Source organism: Geotrypetes seraphini, chromosome 10 (genome assembly GCF_902459505.1).
Source record: "Geotrypetes seraphini chromosome 10, aGeoSer1.1, whole genome shotgun sequence".
In the NCBI taxonomy this organism is placed as follows: Eukaryota; Metazoa; Chordata; class Amphibia; order Gymnophiona; family Dermophiidae; genus Geotrypetes; species Geotrypetes seraphini.
Genome location: NC_047093.1, coordinates 55256997 through 55273684, shown reverse-complemented (window position 1 = coordinate 55273684; position 16688 = coordinate 55256997). Strand labels below are relative to the sequence as shown.

The window sequence follows — 16688 nt, the reverse complement described above, 5'->3', positions numbered from 1 at the left end:
GAGGTGGAGATAGAGAGCACCAAGCTGAACTCTGTCATATATAAAATGGAATGCTCACTGGCAATCCAATATTATATCTCTAGTAGGTTGATGGATAGGTTTTCTCCTGCTCCTGGTTCATCTCCTGTGCAGTGTGGCTGCAAGAGTGGTGGCTTCTGTTTTGGCTTTGCTGATTCAGGTGAGCAAGGGAATTAGGCTTCCTGAGTGCCTATTGCAGGATACAGCTGGTGATGCCAGTTCCCTACCAAACCCAAGTGGTCCCATTTGGCATGAGCCTGAACTTCTTCCTCCCCCCTCACTAGTGAAATTTAAACCCAGAGAAAGTTCAGGGTATTGGAGGTAACAGTAAGTTGGAACAAGTCAGTGAGTACTGCATGTTTTTTTTATTCCGACTCCTATTGTTTTCTCCAGTTAAAAAAAAAAGTGCGTGCCAATTATTTACTCTTCTTCCCTCCCTTCCCTCAGTGGTTTCTTAGGGCTCTGGGATGGTTAGGCCAGCTTTCAGGAGTTTGTTTGCCTGCTATGCGCTGCCATTCCTGCAGTTATTGACTGGCTCTTTGGCAGGGTCCTGGTATCATTGCTGTTCTCGCAGTTGCTTTGACAAAACAATGGGCAATCAGGGACTTCCTAAGAAAGTCCCTAATTGGTTTAGGCGCCTCAGGCCCTTCCCAAGAGAGGAGCCCGAGGTGCCTGAGCCAATCAGGGCCTTAGACCCCTCCCCGTGCTGTTCACCTCTTTGAAGAAATATGGTAGATTGGTGAGACAAGATTTCCCTTGACTGAATTAATGCTGGTTTTGATTCATGATCCATTCTTACATATTATAAAACACAAAATGACAGAGCATATGAGTCTACCATTTTGCCCTGTACTGATGCTACTCACCTGTCTATAATTTCCCAGATCTCCTTTGGATTCCTTTTTAAAAATTGGTGTTACATTGGTTGCCCTCCAGTCTTTGGATACCATGCTGGATTTTAAAGATAAATTACAAATTACTAACCAATAGTTCTGCAAGTTCATTTTTCATTTGTATCTTGAATCTTTGCTCCAGGCAGACAGAATACGTCATAGGATATCATGTTTTTTCGGCAGATGGATGCTTCTATACCCCTCAGAAGGGAATTGCCAACCACCACTACCTTTCGCGTCCTATTTTTAGTGGCTAAGATGTGCTTTTAACAAGTTTAAACTCTTAATAGAAGCTTCCTTTGACTGGTAGCTATGCTCTTAACTGATGTTATAGTGAACTCTGAAATATGACCTAAAATACTAAACTATGCTCTAAAACAGCTTTTATATGAAACCCTAAGAGAGATTTTAAAGGCTGAACTGTAGGTATTGACACACTTAGTAAGAACTGCTATTGTATTTTCAGTGATGGCCAGAGTGAGGAGAGAATTGCTCTCTCAGTAAACCAGACATCCTTTCTATTTCAAGTTTCCCTCCGTTTCAGAAGTACTGATAGATCTGGAAAACTTCATGTTTGTACAGCTCATGCTGGCTAATAATTGTCTAATGGACACAAAGAATACTTTGCAGCCTAGTAAACTTTTTGTAAGTGATACATGTGTTTCTAAATGATACTTGTGTTTCTATCTATGTTTTTGTTTTAAGCGGAGGGGATACCTCGAACCTGTAAGCTGGTGTTGATGCGGGCAGAGAAGATATTTAATATCTACAATTACAAAGGAAGGTAAGAGAATTGATGGTTTCCTCTAAATTCAGCAAGATTTGCCAGCATAGAGCAAATCTGAGTAAATACATACTCTGATATTTTGAGACCTAAAGAGGGAACACTTTTCACCAAGAAATAATATTCCTTTCTTGTGCAATCACACTCTATTCCTAGATTGCTTGTAGGAAGCCTCATTTACATAATTTTTTCTAGCCCTCCCCTCTTACCTCAGGACTGCCTTCTGGTCTCCAGTTGCTTTCCTACAAGCGAGACAGTAGGAGACAGTTTTTTCTGCTTGTGTTTTTTATTTTTTTTCACAGTTTCATGCTGTAGAGGTTCCCTGTGGGGACAGCTCTGGCTGTGGGAGATCACAGATTTTGTAGATAAAGTCTTTTTCCAGGGGGATGGCTGCCTGGCAGTGCTCCCACCTGGACAGCCTGCATCATCAGATCAGGGCTCAGGAACCGTTCTTTTGGGAGCTGACTCACCCCATGTTCATCCGCTAGTGGGATGGAGTGCAGGCTGTGTGGCTTCATGAAGGTGTAACCGGGATCAGGGCCAACTGCATTCCTCTGCCAGGTTGTGTGCACTGCATGTCTCGGGTATGGCAGAAGTCAAGTTTCAAGTTTATTAAAAAATTTTTTAGACTGCTTATTTGAGTTTCTAAGCGGTTGACAATGTAAAATTACATAAAAACAAGTTATAAAATAACAATAAAACACAAAAATGGGGGATACAGACTAACGTCCTAACATACAGACCGCTTTGATCAAAAACATACGAAAAGAAACAATAGGATAGTGGGAAAGAACTACAATTGATATAGGAAAGATGAAACATTAAAGGCTAAAACAATAGGTTTGGATAGAAATGACAATTGATTCAAATTTAAAAATAAATAAATAAATAATTTTTATTTTTTTTTTAAACTTTGGCCTCCCTTAAAAGGACAGTTATTAACCAAAGGCGTCTTGGAACAAAAATGTCTTTAGTTATGATTTAAATTGTTTTATATTGGGTTCAAAGCGCATCGGGTTAGGCAGCCTCTGATAAGTCTGGCTGGAGTGGCAGTCAGAAGATCAGCAGTTCAGTTTCCAAGGATTGTTAGAGGCAGAGGGATCCCTTTAAGCTGTTGCAGCTTTCTTCATGCAACTCCCAGCACATAGCATGCCACAGTGAATAAGGGCTTGACAGCGATTTTGGGGGGATCTCTGAAAGTGAATTTTTGGCAGTTGGCTTTAGGTCCCTCCCCCCACAAAATTGTCACAAGTGGGATTTTTTTGTAGTTTTATATTCAAGAATTAAGTCAAAATGCGAAAATGGAATAAACCAGATTATCAATTAAAAATCCAACATGAGCTTTCAATTAACAATTTCATCTGCCTATATTGCTGCTGGAAAACTGTCCCCTCTTTCTGTGAGGGCTCATTCTACTAGAGGCGTTTCTTCCTCGTGTGCAGAGTAGTTGGCGATTTTCTTTTGAGGAGATTTCATAGAGCTGCTATCTGGTCCTCCTTGCATACTTTTACTAAGCTTTACAGGATTGATGTAGCAGCTAAGCAGGGTGCTGCTTTTGGTTCCTTTGTTTTTGGCAGCAGGCTCATCAGTCCCACCCTGACTCTACGGGACTGCTCTTTTACATCCCACTTGTCCAGGAATAGAGTGGGATTGTACTAGAACAAAAGATTAGGTTCTTTCCTTTGCTAATCTTCTTTCTTGTAAATTCACATTCTATTCCTGGAACTTGCCCTGGGAGTTGCTGATTCCCCAATTGTCTGCCTTGATAAGTACTGGTAAGCTAAACTTATGGTTTCTTGGCCAGCATTTCTAAGAGTACCATCCGAATATGATATGCACTTTGACTTGAGGGTTCCTAGCTGTGACACCACCTTCTGTTAGTGCAGGCTTATAGCACCATTTCTTTCAGGTTTATACTATTTAATAACCTGTTTCAATTGTTGTGAAATTTTATGTTATGAGCAGATTAGACTTGTTTGTCATGGAGCTTCCCCATACCCCTCCCTTTTGTCTATGTCCTCTATAGGTGTCACTGTCTGCTTTTGCATGAACTGGAGGGCAGTCCTGAGGTAAGAGTTGAGGGTCAGAAAAAATAATGTAAATGAGGCTTAGTAAGCAGTCTCGCAACATGGGATGCACAACTTGCTTGTCCAGGAACAGTGTGGATTTACAAGAAAGAAGATTAGCAAGGGTAAAAATGTAAATATGTAATTGAGAAGAAATTTAGAAAATGCAAGGAAGCATGGACATTGAAATGGAACTCTTTTCTCTCACTACCCATCTTGTTTTAGAAAACAAAATTGTTAAAAGATAATTTTATAACTCTTATTAGAGGAGAAACTAACTGATTTCTTAAAACTGTCATACATAAAAGTATTTCTAGTGCAATAGGCACATCATTCTGAACACTTGGATTATGTATCTCTGATCGCAAGATCCTATGTAGAGAGACTCATTTATATTTTTCTGCTCCACCTCCCATCCCTCTGGGCTGTCCTGTAATTCCTCAGTTTTACTGTGTACAAGTGAGATGGTATGAGCCTGTCTGTTCTGCTCATGTTTATTTTAAATTTAATTTTGGGATTTTTATCCGGTCATGAAGCTTTTCAGGGCTGCAGAGGCTTCCAATTTAGGAACATCTCTGGCTGCAGAGAACACACACTCTGAGGGCAGTCGTGTGTAACCAAGGAGCAGCCTGCTTGGAAAGGGCACCTACTTGGCCAGTCTGCATTAACAATCTGGGAGCTCAGGGACCATTCCCTTGGGAGCAAGGCTCGTTCCAAGTTTTGTCCGCAGAGATCTTGAGTGCAGGCTGAGTGGCCCTGTGGCGTGTTTTGTGTTTGTTTGTTTTTTTAACCAACCAGGATTGTGTGCCGACCACATTTTTCTCCAACTTTGTGTGCAAGTTCTGGTAAGGGTAATCTGAACAATCTGGATGTCGAGGTTTGTCTGAGGCAGAAGTTCTCTGGCTGCAATTTCAGCCCTTTTGCAGCTTCTAGCACCAGTGAGTAAGGCTGTAACAGCCTATGAGAAAAATCAGGGGGGGGGTGTCTTTTTAAAAGACATTTTTAAAGGGTTTCTGGGGCTAGAGACAGGGTCCCCCACCTCTAAAATCCCTGTTCCTAGAATTTTTTGACCCCTTATTTAGCTCCCACAGGTCATTTTTGGTGCTAAAATTGCTGCAGCAATTGCCATCTTAGAAGCTTTTATTTTAAAATCGGGAAATCCATCTGACTAAAAACGCCTCAATTTGGCCCCAAATCAGTCTAGATCAGTTGTCTCAAACTTGTGGCGCGGGGGCCACATGCGTTCCGCCAGGTATTATTTTGAGGCCCTCGGTATGTTTATCATAATCACAAAAGTAAAATAAAACAGTGTCTTGATCATATGTCTCTTTAGCTATAAATTACAATATTATTATTAAGACTTAGCCAAAAGGAAAGATTTATAAACTATAAAGAGTTTTACCTCATGCAAAATTGTCATTTCTTTAATAAGACATTAACTGTTTTTTTCTGAGGCCCTCCAAGTACCTACAAATCCAAAATGTGGCTCTGCAAAGGGTTTGAGTTTGAGACCACTGGTCTAGATGGACTCCTCAGGCCAAGATTCTAAGGATTCATGCCAGATTTGCAATGGCTAGCTAGCTGGCAGAGGACACCAAGGATGTGTCTCCAGGGGCTTTTGCCCAGGAGGGAAGGGTTAGGACGGCCATTATAGTGGGAGATTCAATCATTAGACATGTAGATAGCTGGGTGGATGGTGGACATGAGGATCACTTGGTCATTTGCCTGCCTGGTGCGAAGGTGGTGAACCTCATGCATCACCTAGATAAGATTTTAGACAGTGCTGGAGAGGAACCTGTTGTCTTGGTACATGTAAGTATTGATGACCTAGGGAAATGCAGTAAGGGAGGTTCTGTAAGCCAAATTTAGGGTCTTGGGTAGGAAATTAAAATTCAGAACTTCCAGGGTAGCATTTTCAGAAATGCTCCCTGTTCCAAGGGCAGGACTCAAGAGACAGGCAGAGATCCGGAGTCTCAATGCGTGGATGAGGCGATGGTGTAAGGAAGAGGATTTTAGATTTGTTAGGAAATGGGCGACATATTGGAGAAGGGGGAGCCTATTCCCCAAAGATGGGCTCCACCTTAACTATGATGGAATGAAGCTTCTGGCATCAACATTTTAAAAAAGGAGATAGAGCAGCTTTTATACTAGAAACTGGGGGAAAGCCGACAGTTACTCAAAAGAGCATGGTTCAAGACAAGGTATGTTTAAAAAATATCATAAAAGGGAAGTGAGATAGTGAAATTGCAATACAGGCCACAGTAGACCAGGTTTCTTTAAATACAGAACAGGCTGATTTTAAAGATTGGAAATTATCCATGCCAACTGCTGTGCAAATTATAAATAGATATGACAGACATTGTTTGAAATGTCTGTATGTAAATGCCAGAAGCCTAAGAAACAAGATGGGAGAGTTAAAATATATTGCACTGTAGACCATGAAAGGGGCTACCTGAGGATTAGGCCCCCCCCCCAAGGAAAACATATATAGTGAAATACAGACATAAAGAATATTGCTATGATAGAAAGCTTGCATTATGCCCCAGAAACATATTAGGCAAGTGCCATAGACAGTAGGAACTTGTTAAGCAATCAACATGTCACTCTGACCATCTGTAGGAAGGTAGGAACTATAAAATTAACTGATAAAAGGAACTAATCCAACCGTCTCAGGGTGGCCCAACTTTAACTCCTTTAACTTCGTCCTAATAAATACCAAATTCTGTTTATCACTGCTAAATCTAACAGATCATTCGAATATGATATACAGAGGGTAACTTTAGTGCACTTCCCTGACACAATAAAAGTACAGTGGTACCTTGGTTTACAAGCATAATTTGTTCCAGAAGCATGCTCGTAAACCAAAATACTCATATATCAAAGCAAGTTTCCCCATAGGAACTAAGGGAAACTCGCTTGATACATTCCCACCCACGCCCACCCACTTGCGTTGGTGCCGATGCCCAAAGAACTGCCTCCTCTTCTTTGCTGGGCCTTGAGCATCTGTGCATGCTCAAGGCCTGCGAGTTCACACTCTCTCCGAGATTCTTGGAGATCTCTGAGAATCTCGGAGAGAGCGTGAACTCGCAGGCCTTGAGCATGCGCAGATGCTCAAGGCCCAGCAAAGAAGAGGAGGCAGATCTTCGGGCACTGGCACCAACGCACGGGACATGCCGGTGCCAGTACCGGTGGCCAGATGAAAGTAAGAAGCCTGTTCGGGTGGGTCTGGGGGATTTCAGGTTGCGGGGGGGAGGGTGCCGGATCGCGGGGGACGCCGCTAACAAATCGAGACACGCTCAGTTTCCGAGGCACCGATTTTGCGAATGTTTTCCTCGTCTTGCAAAACATTCGCAAACTGGTGCACTCGTAAACCGAGGTACCACTGTATCAGCTTTTAGGGTGGGCTAAGCACTGATCCGGTCCTTGCTTGAAGGTAAAAGGTTTCATGACATTATCACCTTGTGATTTATGGCTTGTGTAATGTATCTTTTGTCCATTGACCATATGACCTATGGCTTGCATCTTATGACATATGTAATCATTACCAATAATTTGACCTTTGTTTATTATTTTTGCCTCCAAACTCCTCAATACAAGGAATCAGTGCTGTATGCATCACTGCATCACTGAGTCATTTCTTGATGATGCTTTAAGCATCAGATAGAAATCTCCCTGAAGCTTCAGTTACTGTATATTGTATGATCCAAATTGTGTGTGTGTACCTGGTGTGTTTTCCTCTCTCCCTTCGCATCTCAGTCAGTATTCCCCTATTAAGACCCGGGGGTTGCTACCTGTGCAGGTGGTTCTTTCCGGACAACGGCACTAAATAAAAAGATAGATGTAATAGGCATCTCTGAGACTTGGAAAAAGGAAGATAACCAATGGGACACTATCATACTGGGGTACAAGCTATATCATAGTGATAGGGTGGATTGAATTGGTGGAGACATAGCATTATATGTTAAGGAAGGCCTTGAAACGAATGGACTGAAAATTCTATTGGAGCACAAACACACCTTAAAAATCCCTATGGGTAGAAATTCCATGGGTAAGGGGAAATGGATAGTATAGGAGTGTATTACCATCTTCTGCCTGATCAGGATGAATGGACAGATGCTGAAATATCAGAAATTAGGGAGGCTAACAAACTGGGTAAGACAATAATAATGGATGATTTTTGGGGGGTATGATTTCAACTACCCCAATATTTATTTATTCTTATTTTTAAAATGTCTATGCCATTTTTATCCAAAACGGTTCACAAGGGGTTACATACATAAAATGTTAAAAGTCTATACAAAATAAGAAGACAAAATAAAAATATACAGTACGGCATGAATTCAATATAATATGAATCAATTGTTCAGAAAAATGCATTAACAAATAGCTGAGTCTTCAACATTTTCCTAAAAGAACTCCTCTCCACATTTTCGAATTTGGCCAACAAAGCCATTCCATATTTGTGACATAGCGTTCGTATCTACATGTTTAGGATTGGCCTTTGTTTTCAACAATACAGCACCTGCAGAACGCAGGGACCCTCGTGGTTGATAGAGAGACATCATATTCTTAAAAATTTCAGGCATTGTACCATATAAGAATTGATGACATAACATGATTGCCTTGTATTGAATTCGATAAATATAACATCAGGGCGTGCTAGGGAGATAAAATTCCTTGATGAAATCAAGGATTGCTTTATGGAGCAGCCGGTTCAGGAACCAACAAAAGGTGAAGCAATTCTAGATCTAGTTCTTAGTGGAGCACATGAATTGGTGCAGGAGGTAATGCAAAATGGCATGTACTTGTAGAGTAGGTGTGCTTAGCAAAGGAGTTAGAATGGCGTTTGAGTAAATCACAATTTATGTGCAGGCAGATGTAATACATATGCTTTCAATCTAGGTGAAATTTCTGCTTGGTTTTGGTCCTAATACAGATTTAACATTCATCATTAGGTACACCAAGGAGGAAGAAAGAAAATTAAGAGAGTATCATGCTACATGTGGCAACAACTGGAAGGCGATTGGTGAACTGATGTGCCGCAGTAATCACTCCATTGCCTTGAAGTACTCCCAGTTGAAGACAGGTAAGTGCTCTGGTGTGAACTCGGAGAAACCAGTAAAATCAGGACCAGGTTTGTTTCCATAAGCTCTGACAGGGCTCAACCAGTAGTCCTTTTCTTTAGAATTGTGAGCGGATTCAGTGATCTCGGCCTGTATATGCAGAGTACCGGTAACTCCTGCCACAAAACAATTGAGAACATTGTAAGCCTCATTGTCACCCTGTCATACTTTAAATTCACTCTTTCCTTGTCTTTCTAGACCATTTCCAGTGATTGTGTATGTGACCTTCTACCATCAGATGGGGAGACTAGGAACTACTGAGGGGAAGATTCTCAAAACTAAAATGTGCCATTAACTTGCTCGCTAAACTGGCTCCAGCTGGTTTAGCATGCATGTATTTTAGCAGCGGATTATCAAAACGGCTTACTGTGGTCTTTTCTGAGTTTCCTAGCAGTCTGCCTTGCAAATGTAGTACAACGAGGACATTAGTATTAAAATGAGGACTCCGAGCGATTCTCTCTCATTGCCGAGTGATTCCCTAACCTCATTGTGCCACATTTATGGCCAAAATTTGCTGACTGGTCTGAGCTGTCATAGTCTTACATTCTGATCAATGCTTGAGCACTGATTGGCCCAGGCACTGACAGGAAAGTAAGATTTGACAGCTCAGGACCCCACCCCCCATATGCAAATAAAGAAAAAAACAAACAAACCCCAAATCGAAGATTGGCAGGAGAGATGCCCACTTTCTTCTGCCGCATCGCACAATCCCCCTCCCCACAGCATGAGAGATGCCCACTCCCTCCCATCATTGCCTAACCCCTCGATAACTTACCCTGTGCCTCTGATGACCCCCTCCCCCACCTTATTCACAAAGTCCTGCCAGAAGGATGTCTACCTGCTCGGGCCTTCCCCTTTCCGATGCATCCTGGGATGCGCCAGGGAGGGGCTTAAGGCCCCTACTAGGAAGGGTTTCAACAGTTGGAAACTTTTGACCAGCTTGATGCATCAAAATCGGTAGATGGCTGGTATGATACGTTTAATGCTTGTTTGGATGACAACAGCGCCATTAAGTTGTTTTTCGATGTGTGAAGGTAGCACCAACTGAAAAGTCTAAAGCGTGCGTTAAGACAAAAAGAATGGAGATGGCGAAAAACATCCTAGACCAGGCACTTTTTCCGCTTATTCATGTTCCTTAAGAGTATAGTAGTGCGACTTTAATTACCCCAAAAAAATATTATGATCAAAAAATGTAGTCATTCTATGAGTTCCTCTAAGGAACTATTTAAGGTGTTATGGATATTTATTTCTCCATCATTACATCATGATGCTGGTACATTCACAAGTCAAGCATTTTTAACATTCTTTGAGTAAAGTCCAGAAATGTTTCTGCAAATTTTTGTGATAAAATTGAGTTAATAGCTTCAGTGACACAAGACATGAAATGGTCAAATTTCGAAAGGGTCATGGTAACACAACTGAAAATGGTCATTCAGAATTTAAATATGGGGATCTTGCTTGCTCGGCCCATGCTATACTTGCTGATATCAAGGACTCTTTAGCGCCTTCTGTTTTGAAGATTATTATAAAATCTTTGTCAGAGGGTTATGTCCCATTAGATCTCAATAAAGTGATTGTTTGACCTCTGTTGAAAGCTAAGCAAAGTGGAAAAGAAATAGATCATTACTATCCTATTTCATCTTTGAACTTTTTAGCAAAGGTATTGGAAAAAATCGTACTTGTTCAGTTGCAGGAGTTTTTGGATAATTATATTATTTTGGACAGTTTTCAGTTTGGTTTCCAGCCCAAACATTTTACAGAATTATTGTTGATATCTACAGTATGTTGGAGTGTTTGAAACAAGGTATCGCAAAGGGGAATTGTTTTCTCATGATCTTTCTGGATATTTCAGTGGCTTTCGATACAGTGAATCGTAGGATCTTGCTTACCAGATTGAATAATTTAGGTATTGGAGGCATAGTTTTGGGTTGGTTTGAGTCATTTCTTTCCGATAGAACATTTTGAGTAGAGATTGCTCAGGATTATTCAGATTGGGCAGTTCTTGACAAAGGTGTACCACAAGATTCCACGTTATCAGCAGTACTATTTAATATATATCTGATACCCCTCTATAAAGAATTTAAGAAAAGTGGATGTGAGTTTCCAAGTATATGCTGATCACATACAATTCATGATCCCAGTATATGAATCGATGATAGACTCACTGGATTTTGAACAGCCTCCAAGGGAATTTCTAAAATTGCCTCTCCATGATATATTAAGAGAGACTTTTTACAAAAATCTGGAGACGCCTTTGACCATCCCAGGAGCCCCTCGCAAACTGGACTCCTTATATAAGGTCATCCCCATTCCTGGCTTTGACAAACCACAACTCCCTCATGAGTCTCTCTTGGTGGAATCCACTTTAAAGAAATCCACGGGAGCTAGTGTGTACGCCTCGGTCCCTCCTGGCAGAGAAGGTAAGGCCATGGATAAGTTTGGCAAGAGGTTGTATCAGAATGCGATGCTAGCTAATAGATCAGGGAATTATGCTTTCCATTTTTCTTTCTATCTAAGCATCTAATTCAGAATTTGTCAGCTTTTGAAAAGTACCTCCCTGACCGCAAAAGATCTGCCTTTCGCCAAACTTCTTCATCACTTTTACAACTTCGTAAATTCATGGTCAGGTCGATCTATGACACCTTTGAGCTGACCTCTTGAGCCACGGCTATGTCGGTGGCCATGCGTCGTCTGGCATGGCTCAGGGTTTCAGAACTTGATGTCAATCATCAAGATCGATTGGCTAATGCGCCTTGCCTGGGTGATGAGCTGTTTGGAGAACAGGTGGGATACTCTCCTCAAAACAAAAAAGAAGACCCCACCTACTAGGCCTTTTCGGCAGTAATCGGCCTACCAACGCCGATTTGTGGCTCGTCCTTTGTCACCGGCCCCTCAACAGCCCCGGCGTCAGCGGCAACAACAGAGGCAAAACCCTAGACCAGCACAACAGCAGCAACAGGTAAAGCCTCCTCCTCCACAAAAGTCCTCCCAACCCTTTTGACTTGGTTCTCCAGGACATAGCCAGTATTCTACCATCTGCCCATCTTCCGCAGCCCATAGGAGGACGCCTTGCTCATTACATAAGCCGTTGGGAAAACATCACCTCGGATCAGTGGGTCCTCAACATCATCCGCCACGGCTACTCTCTCAACTTTCAGACTCTGCCTACCCAAAGTCTGCCAAAAGAGTCTGCTTTGAATACTCCTCAGTCTTCCCTCCTTCTTCAAGAGGTTCAATCCCTCCTCCTTCTGAAAGCCATAGAGGAGGTTCCTCTAGATCAGCAGGGACAGGGATTCTACTCTCGTTATTTTCTAGTCCCCAAAAAAACAGGAGATCTCAGACCCATCCTAGATCTTCGCGATCTCAACAAATGCTTGGTCAAAGAGAAATTCAGAATGCTTTCTCTGGCCACTCTTTACCCTCTTCTCAATCAAGGCGACTGGCTATGCTCCCTCGATCTCAAAGAGGCATATACTCACATACCGGTCAATCTGGCCTCCAGACAGTACCTCCGCTTCATGATCCATCATTGTCATTACCAATACAAGGTGCTGCCCTTCGGTCTTGCCTCTTCTCCAAGAGTATTCACCAAATGTCTGATTGTGGTGGCTGCCTTTCTACGCTCTCACCACCTTCAAATCTTTCCTTACCTGGACGATTGGTTAATCAAGGCCAATTCATCTCAGACAGTACTTCTGGCCACCAACCAAACCATCCTGTTTCTACAACTTCTGGGGTTCGAGATCAATCTACCCAAATCTTATCTCATCCCTACTCAGAGACTTCAATTCATTGGAGCGGTGCTGGACACAGTCCTCATGAGAGCGTTCCTGCCGTCCAACCGTCTTCAAACTCTTCAGTCTCTATGTCAGCAGATACTTCCACAACGTTCCATCTCTGCCAAGCAAATGATGATACTCTTAGGTCACATGGCCTCCACAGTTCATGTCACACCCTTCGCATGTCTTCACCTGCGCACTCCTCAATGGACCCTAGCTACCCAGTGGTCCCAAGCGACGGATCCCTGCTCACGACACATATCTGTGACATCGTCTCTTCGTCAGTCTCTGCAATGGTGGTTGATATCCTCAAATCTCTCCAGAGGTCTTCTGTTCCATCTACCTCCTCATCAACTTATCATCACCATCGACGCCTCCCCTTACGCCTGGGGAGCTCATTTGAACGAATTCCAAACTCAAGGTCTTTGGACAGCCCAGGAAATGAAACATCACATCAATTTCCTGGAACTCAGAGCGATGTTTTATGCCCTCAAGGCCTTCCAACATCTTCTCTTTCATCAACTCCTCCTGCTGTGCACAGACAATCAAGTTGCAATGTACTACAACAACAAGCAGGGTGGGACAGGCTCCTGCCTCTTGTGCCAGGAAGCCCAGAAGATTTGGGCTTGGGCCACAGATCACCAACTCTTCCTGAAAGCGATCTACATTCAGGGAGAACAGAATTCCTTGGCGGACAAACTCAGCAGAATTCTTCAGCCTCACGAGTGGACTCTCGATCCTTTAACTCTACAGTCCATCTTCGCTCAGTGGGGCACTCCTCAGATAGACCTCTTTGCAGCTCCTCACAATCACCAGCTGCCCCTCTTCTGCTCCAGACTCTACTCTCCTCACCGTCTGGCAGCGGATGCATTTCTCCTGGATTGGTCCAATCTGTTCCTGTATGCTTTCCCTCCGCTACCTCTCATGTTGTGAACCTTGTTCAAGCTCAAGAGGGAACAGGCCACCATGATTCTCATCGCTCCACGATGGCCCAGGCAACATTGGTTCTCCCTTCTACTTCAACTCAGTTCCAGGTAGCCTATTCTTCTTCCATTGTTTCCTTCTCTGCTTACACAGCATCAGGAGACCCTTCTGCATCCCAACCTCCAGTCTCTGCACCTGACAGCTTGGTATCTCTCGGGCTAACTTCGAATGATACTCTGTTATCTCAGCCCGTTCGTTCTATTCTGGATGCCTCCAGGAAACCTGCAACTCTGCAATGTTACCATCAGAAGTGGACAAGATTTTCTTCCTGGTGTCTTCTTCATCATCATAATCCTACGTCCCTTGCAGTGGAGACTTTGTTAGATTACTTTCTTTCTTTGTCTGACTCTGGCCTCGTCTACTTCCATCAGAGTCCACCTCAGTGCTATTGCTGCTTTTCATGAGCCAGTTCATGGGAAACTCCTTTCAGCTCATCCCTTGGTTTCCAGATTCATGCGGGGTCTTTTCAATGTGAAACCACCTCTTAAAGCACCCCCTGTAGTCTGGGATCTCAATGTGGTTCTCTCCGCCTTAATGAAGCCTCCGTTTGAACCTTTGGCTACGACTCCTTTCAAGTTTCTCACTTGGAAAGTGGTCTTCCTTATTGCTCTAACCTCTGCCAGGAGGGTCAGTGAGCTACATGCACTAGTTGCGGATCCACCTTTTACAGTCTTTCATCATGACAAGGTGGTTCTGCGTACACATCCAAAGTTTCTCCCTAAGGTTGTCTCGGAATTCCATCTCAACCAATCCATTGTTCTGCCTGTCTTCTTTCCGAAACCTCACTCTCATTCTGGAGAACAGGCTCTGCATACTTTGGACTTTAAGCGGGCTCTAGCTTACTATTTAGAGCGTACTAAGCCCCACAGATCATCTCTCCAACTTTTTCTGTCCTTTGATCCGAATAAATTGGGACGTCCTGTTTCTAAACGTACGTTGTCAAATTGGCTTGCAGCGTGCATCTCATTTTGTTATGCTCAGTCCGGACTGACACTGGAAGGTTCTGTCACGGCCCATAGAGTTAGAGCTATGGCAGCATCTGTGGCTTTCCTCCGTTCCACTCCCCTTGAGGAAATCTGCAAAGCTGCTACTTGGTCCTCAGTTCATACTTTTACATCTCATTATTGTCTGGATGCATTCTCCAGACGGGATGGACACTTCGGCCAATCTGTTTTGCAAAATTTGTTTTCCTAATGGCCAACCTTCCCACCATCCCTCCTTTTGTTAGCTTGGAGGTCACCCATCAGTCAAGAATAGCTGCCTGCTTGTCCTGGGATAAAGCACAGTTACTTACCGTAACAGGTGTTATCCAGGGACAGCAGGCAGATATTCTTGCGTCCCACCCACCTCCCCGGGTTGGCTTCTTAGCTGGCTTATGCTAACTGGGGACCGCGCGCCTCTGTCGGGCGGGAAGGCACTCGCGCATGCGCGGTGCGGCCTACTAGAACTTTCCAAGTTCTTAGAGTGCAATCACTCTAAAATTGTCCGTACCGGGGCTCCGTCGGTGCCGTCACCCCATCAGTCAAGAATATCTGCCTGCTGTCCCTGGATAACACCTGTTACGGTAAGTAACTGTGCTTTATCAACAAACTCACCTACATGGCAACTACAATAGGAGGTTGAAGTATCATAAAAATGCACTGTTCTCAGTAAACATAAGAACATAAGCAATGCCTCCGCTGGGTCAGACCTGAGGTCCATTGTACCAAGCAGTCCGCTCACGTGGCGGCCCAACAGGTTCAGGACCTGTGCAGTTATCCTCTATCTATACCCCTCTATCCTCTTTTCCAACAGGAAATTGTCCAATCCTTTCTTGAACCTCAGTACCGTACTCTGCCCTATTACGCCCTCTGGAAGCGCATTCCAGGTGTCCACCACACATTGAGTGAAGAAAAACTTCCTAGCATTCGTTTTGAATCTGTCCCCTTTAAACTTTTCTGAATGCCCTCTTGTTCTTTTATTTTCCGAAAGTTTGAAGAATCTGTCCCTCTTTACTCTCTCTATGCCCTTCATGATCTTGTAAGTCTCTATCATATCCCCTCTAAGTCTTCTCTTCTCCAGGGAAAAGAGACCCAGTTTCTCCAATCTCTCAGCATATGAAAGGTTTTCCATACCTTTTATCAAACGTGTCGCTCTCCTCTGAACCCTCTCGAGTATCGCCATATCCTTCTTAAGGTACGGTGACCAATATTGGACGCAGTACTCCAGATGCGGACGCACCATCGCCCGATACAACGGCAGGATAACTTCTTTCATTCTGGTTGTAATACCCTTCTTGATTATACCTAGCATTCTATTCGCTCTCTTAGCGGCCGCTGTGCACTGTGCCGTCGGCTTCATTGTCATGTCCACCATTACCCCCAAGTCCCTTTCTTGGGTACTCTCATTCAATAATATCCCTCCCATCGTATAGCTGTACCTCAGGTTTCTGCTTCCCACATTTCTCAACGTTGAACTTCATCTGCCATCTCGTTGCCCATTCCCCCAGTTTGTTCAAGTCCCTTTGTAATTCTTCGCAGTCCTCTTTAGTCCGATCTCTACTAAATAGTTTGGTATCGTCCGCAAATTTTATTATCTCGCACTTCGTCCCTGTTTCTAGATCATTTATAAATATATTAAATAGCAGCGGTCCAAGCACCGAGCCCTGCGGAACACCACTCGTGACCCTCCTCCAGTCTGAGTAGTGGCCCTTCACTCCTACCCTCTGTTTCCTACCCGCCAACCAATTCCTGATCCATCTATGTACGTCTCCTTCCACCCCATGGTTCTTCAGTTTCCGAAGTAAGCGTTCATGGGGTACTTTGTCAAAGGCCTTTTGGAAATCTAGATATATGATGTCTATGGAGTGTCCTCTGTCTATCCGTCTGTTAACTCCTTCGAAGAAGTGCAATAAGTTCGTTAGGCACGATCTCCCCTTGCAGAATCCATGTTGGCTGGTTATCAGAGGTTTGTTTCTTTCAAAATGTTCATCGATGTTGTCTTATCAGCGCTTCCGCCATTTTCCCCAGAACCGAGGTCAGACTCACCGGTCTGTAGTTTCC

General features: G+C 43.4%; 1 protein-coding gene across 5 annotated transcripts in view; it reads left to right on the top strand.

Annotated features, from left to right (window-relative positions):
- Window positions 1-16688, top strand: part of TTF1 (transcription termination factor 1) — a 59022-nt gene that overhangs the window by 22113 nt on the left and 20221 nt on the right. For all 5 annotated transcript variants that reach the window (XM_033960481.1, XM_033960482.1, XM_033960480.1 and 2 more), the window contains 2 exons: window positions 1617-1695; window positions 8717-8847. In XM_033960481.1, coding sequence (XP_033816372.1) covers window positions 1617-1695; window positions 8717-8847 — 210 coding nt within the window. The remainder of the gene's footprint in view (window positions 1-1616; window positions 1696-8716; window positions 8848-16688) is intronic.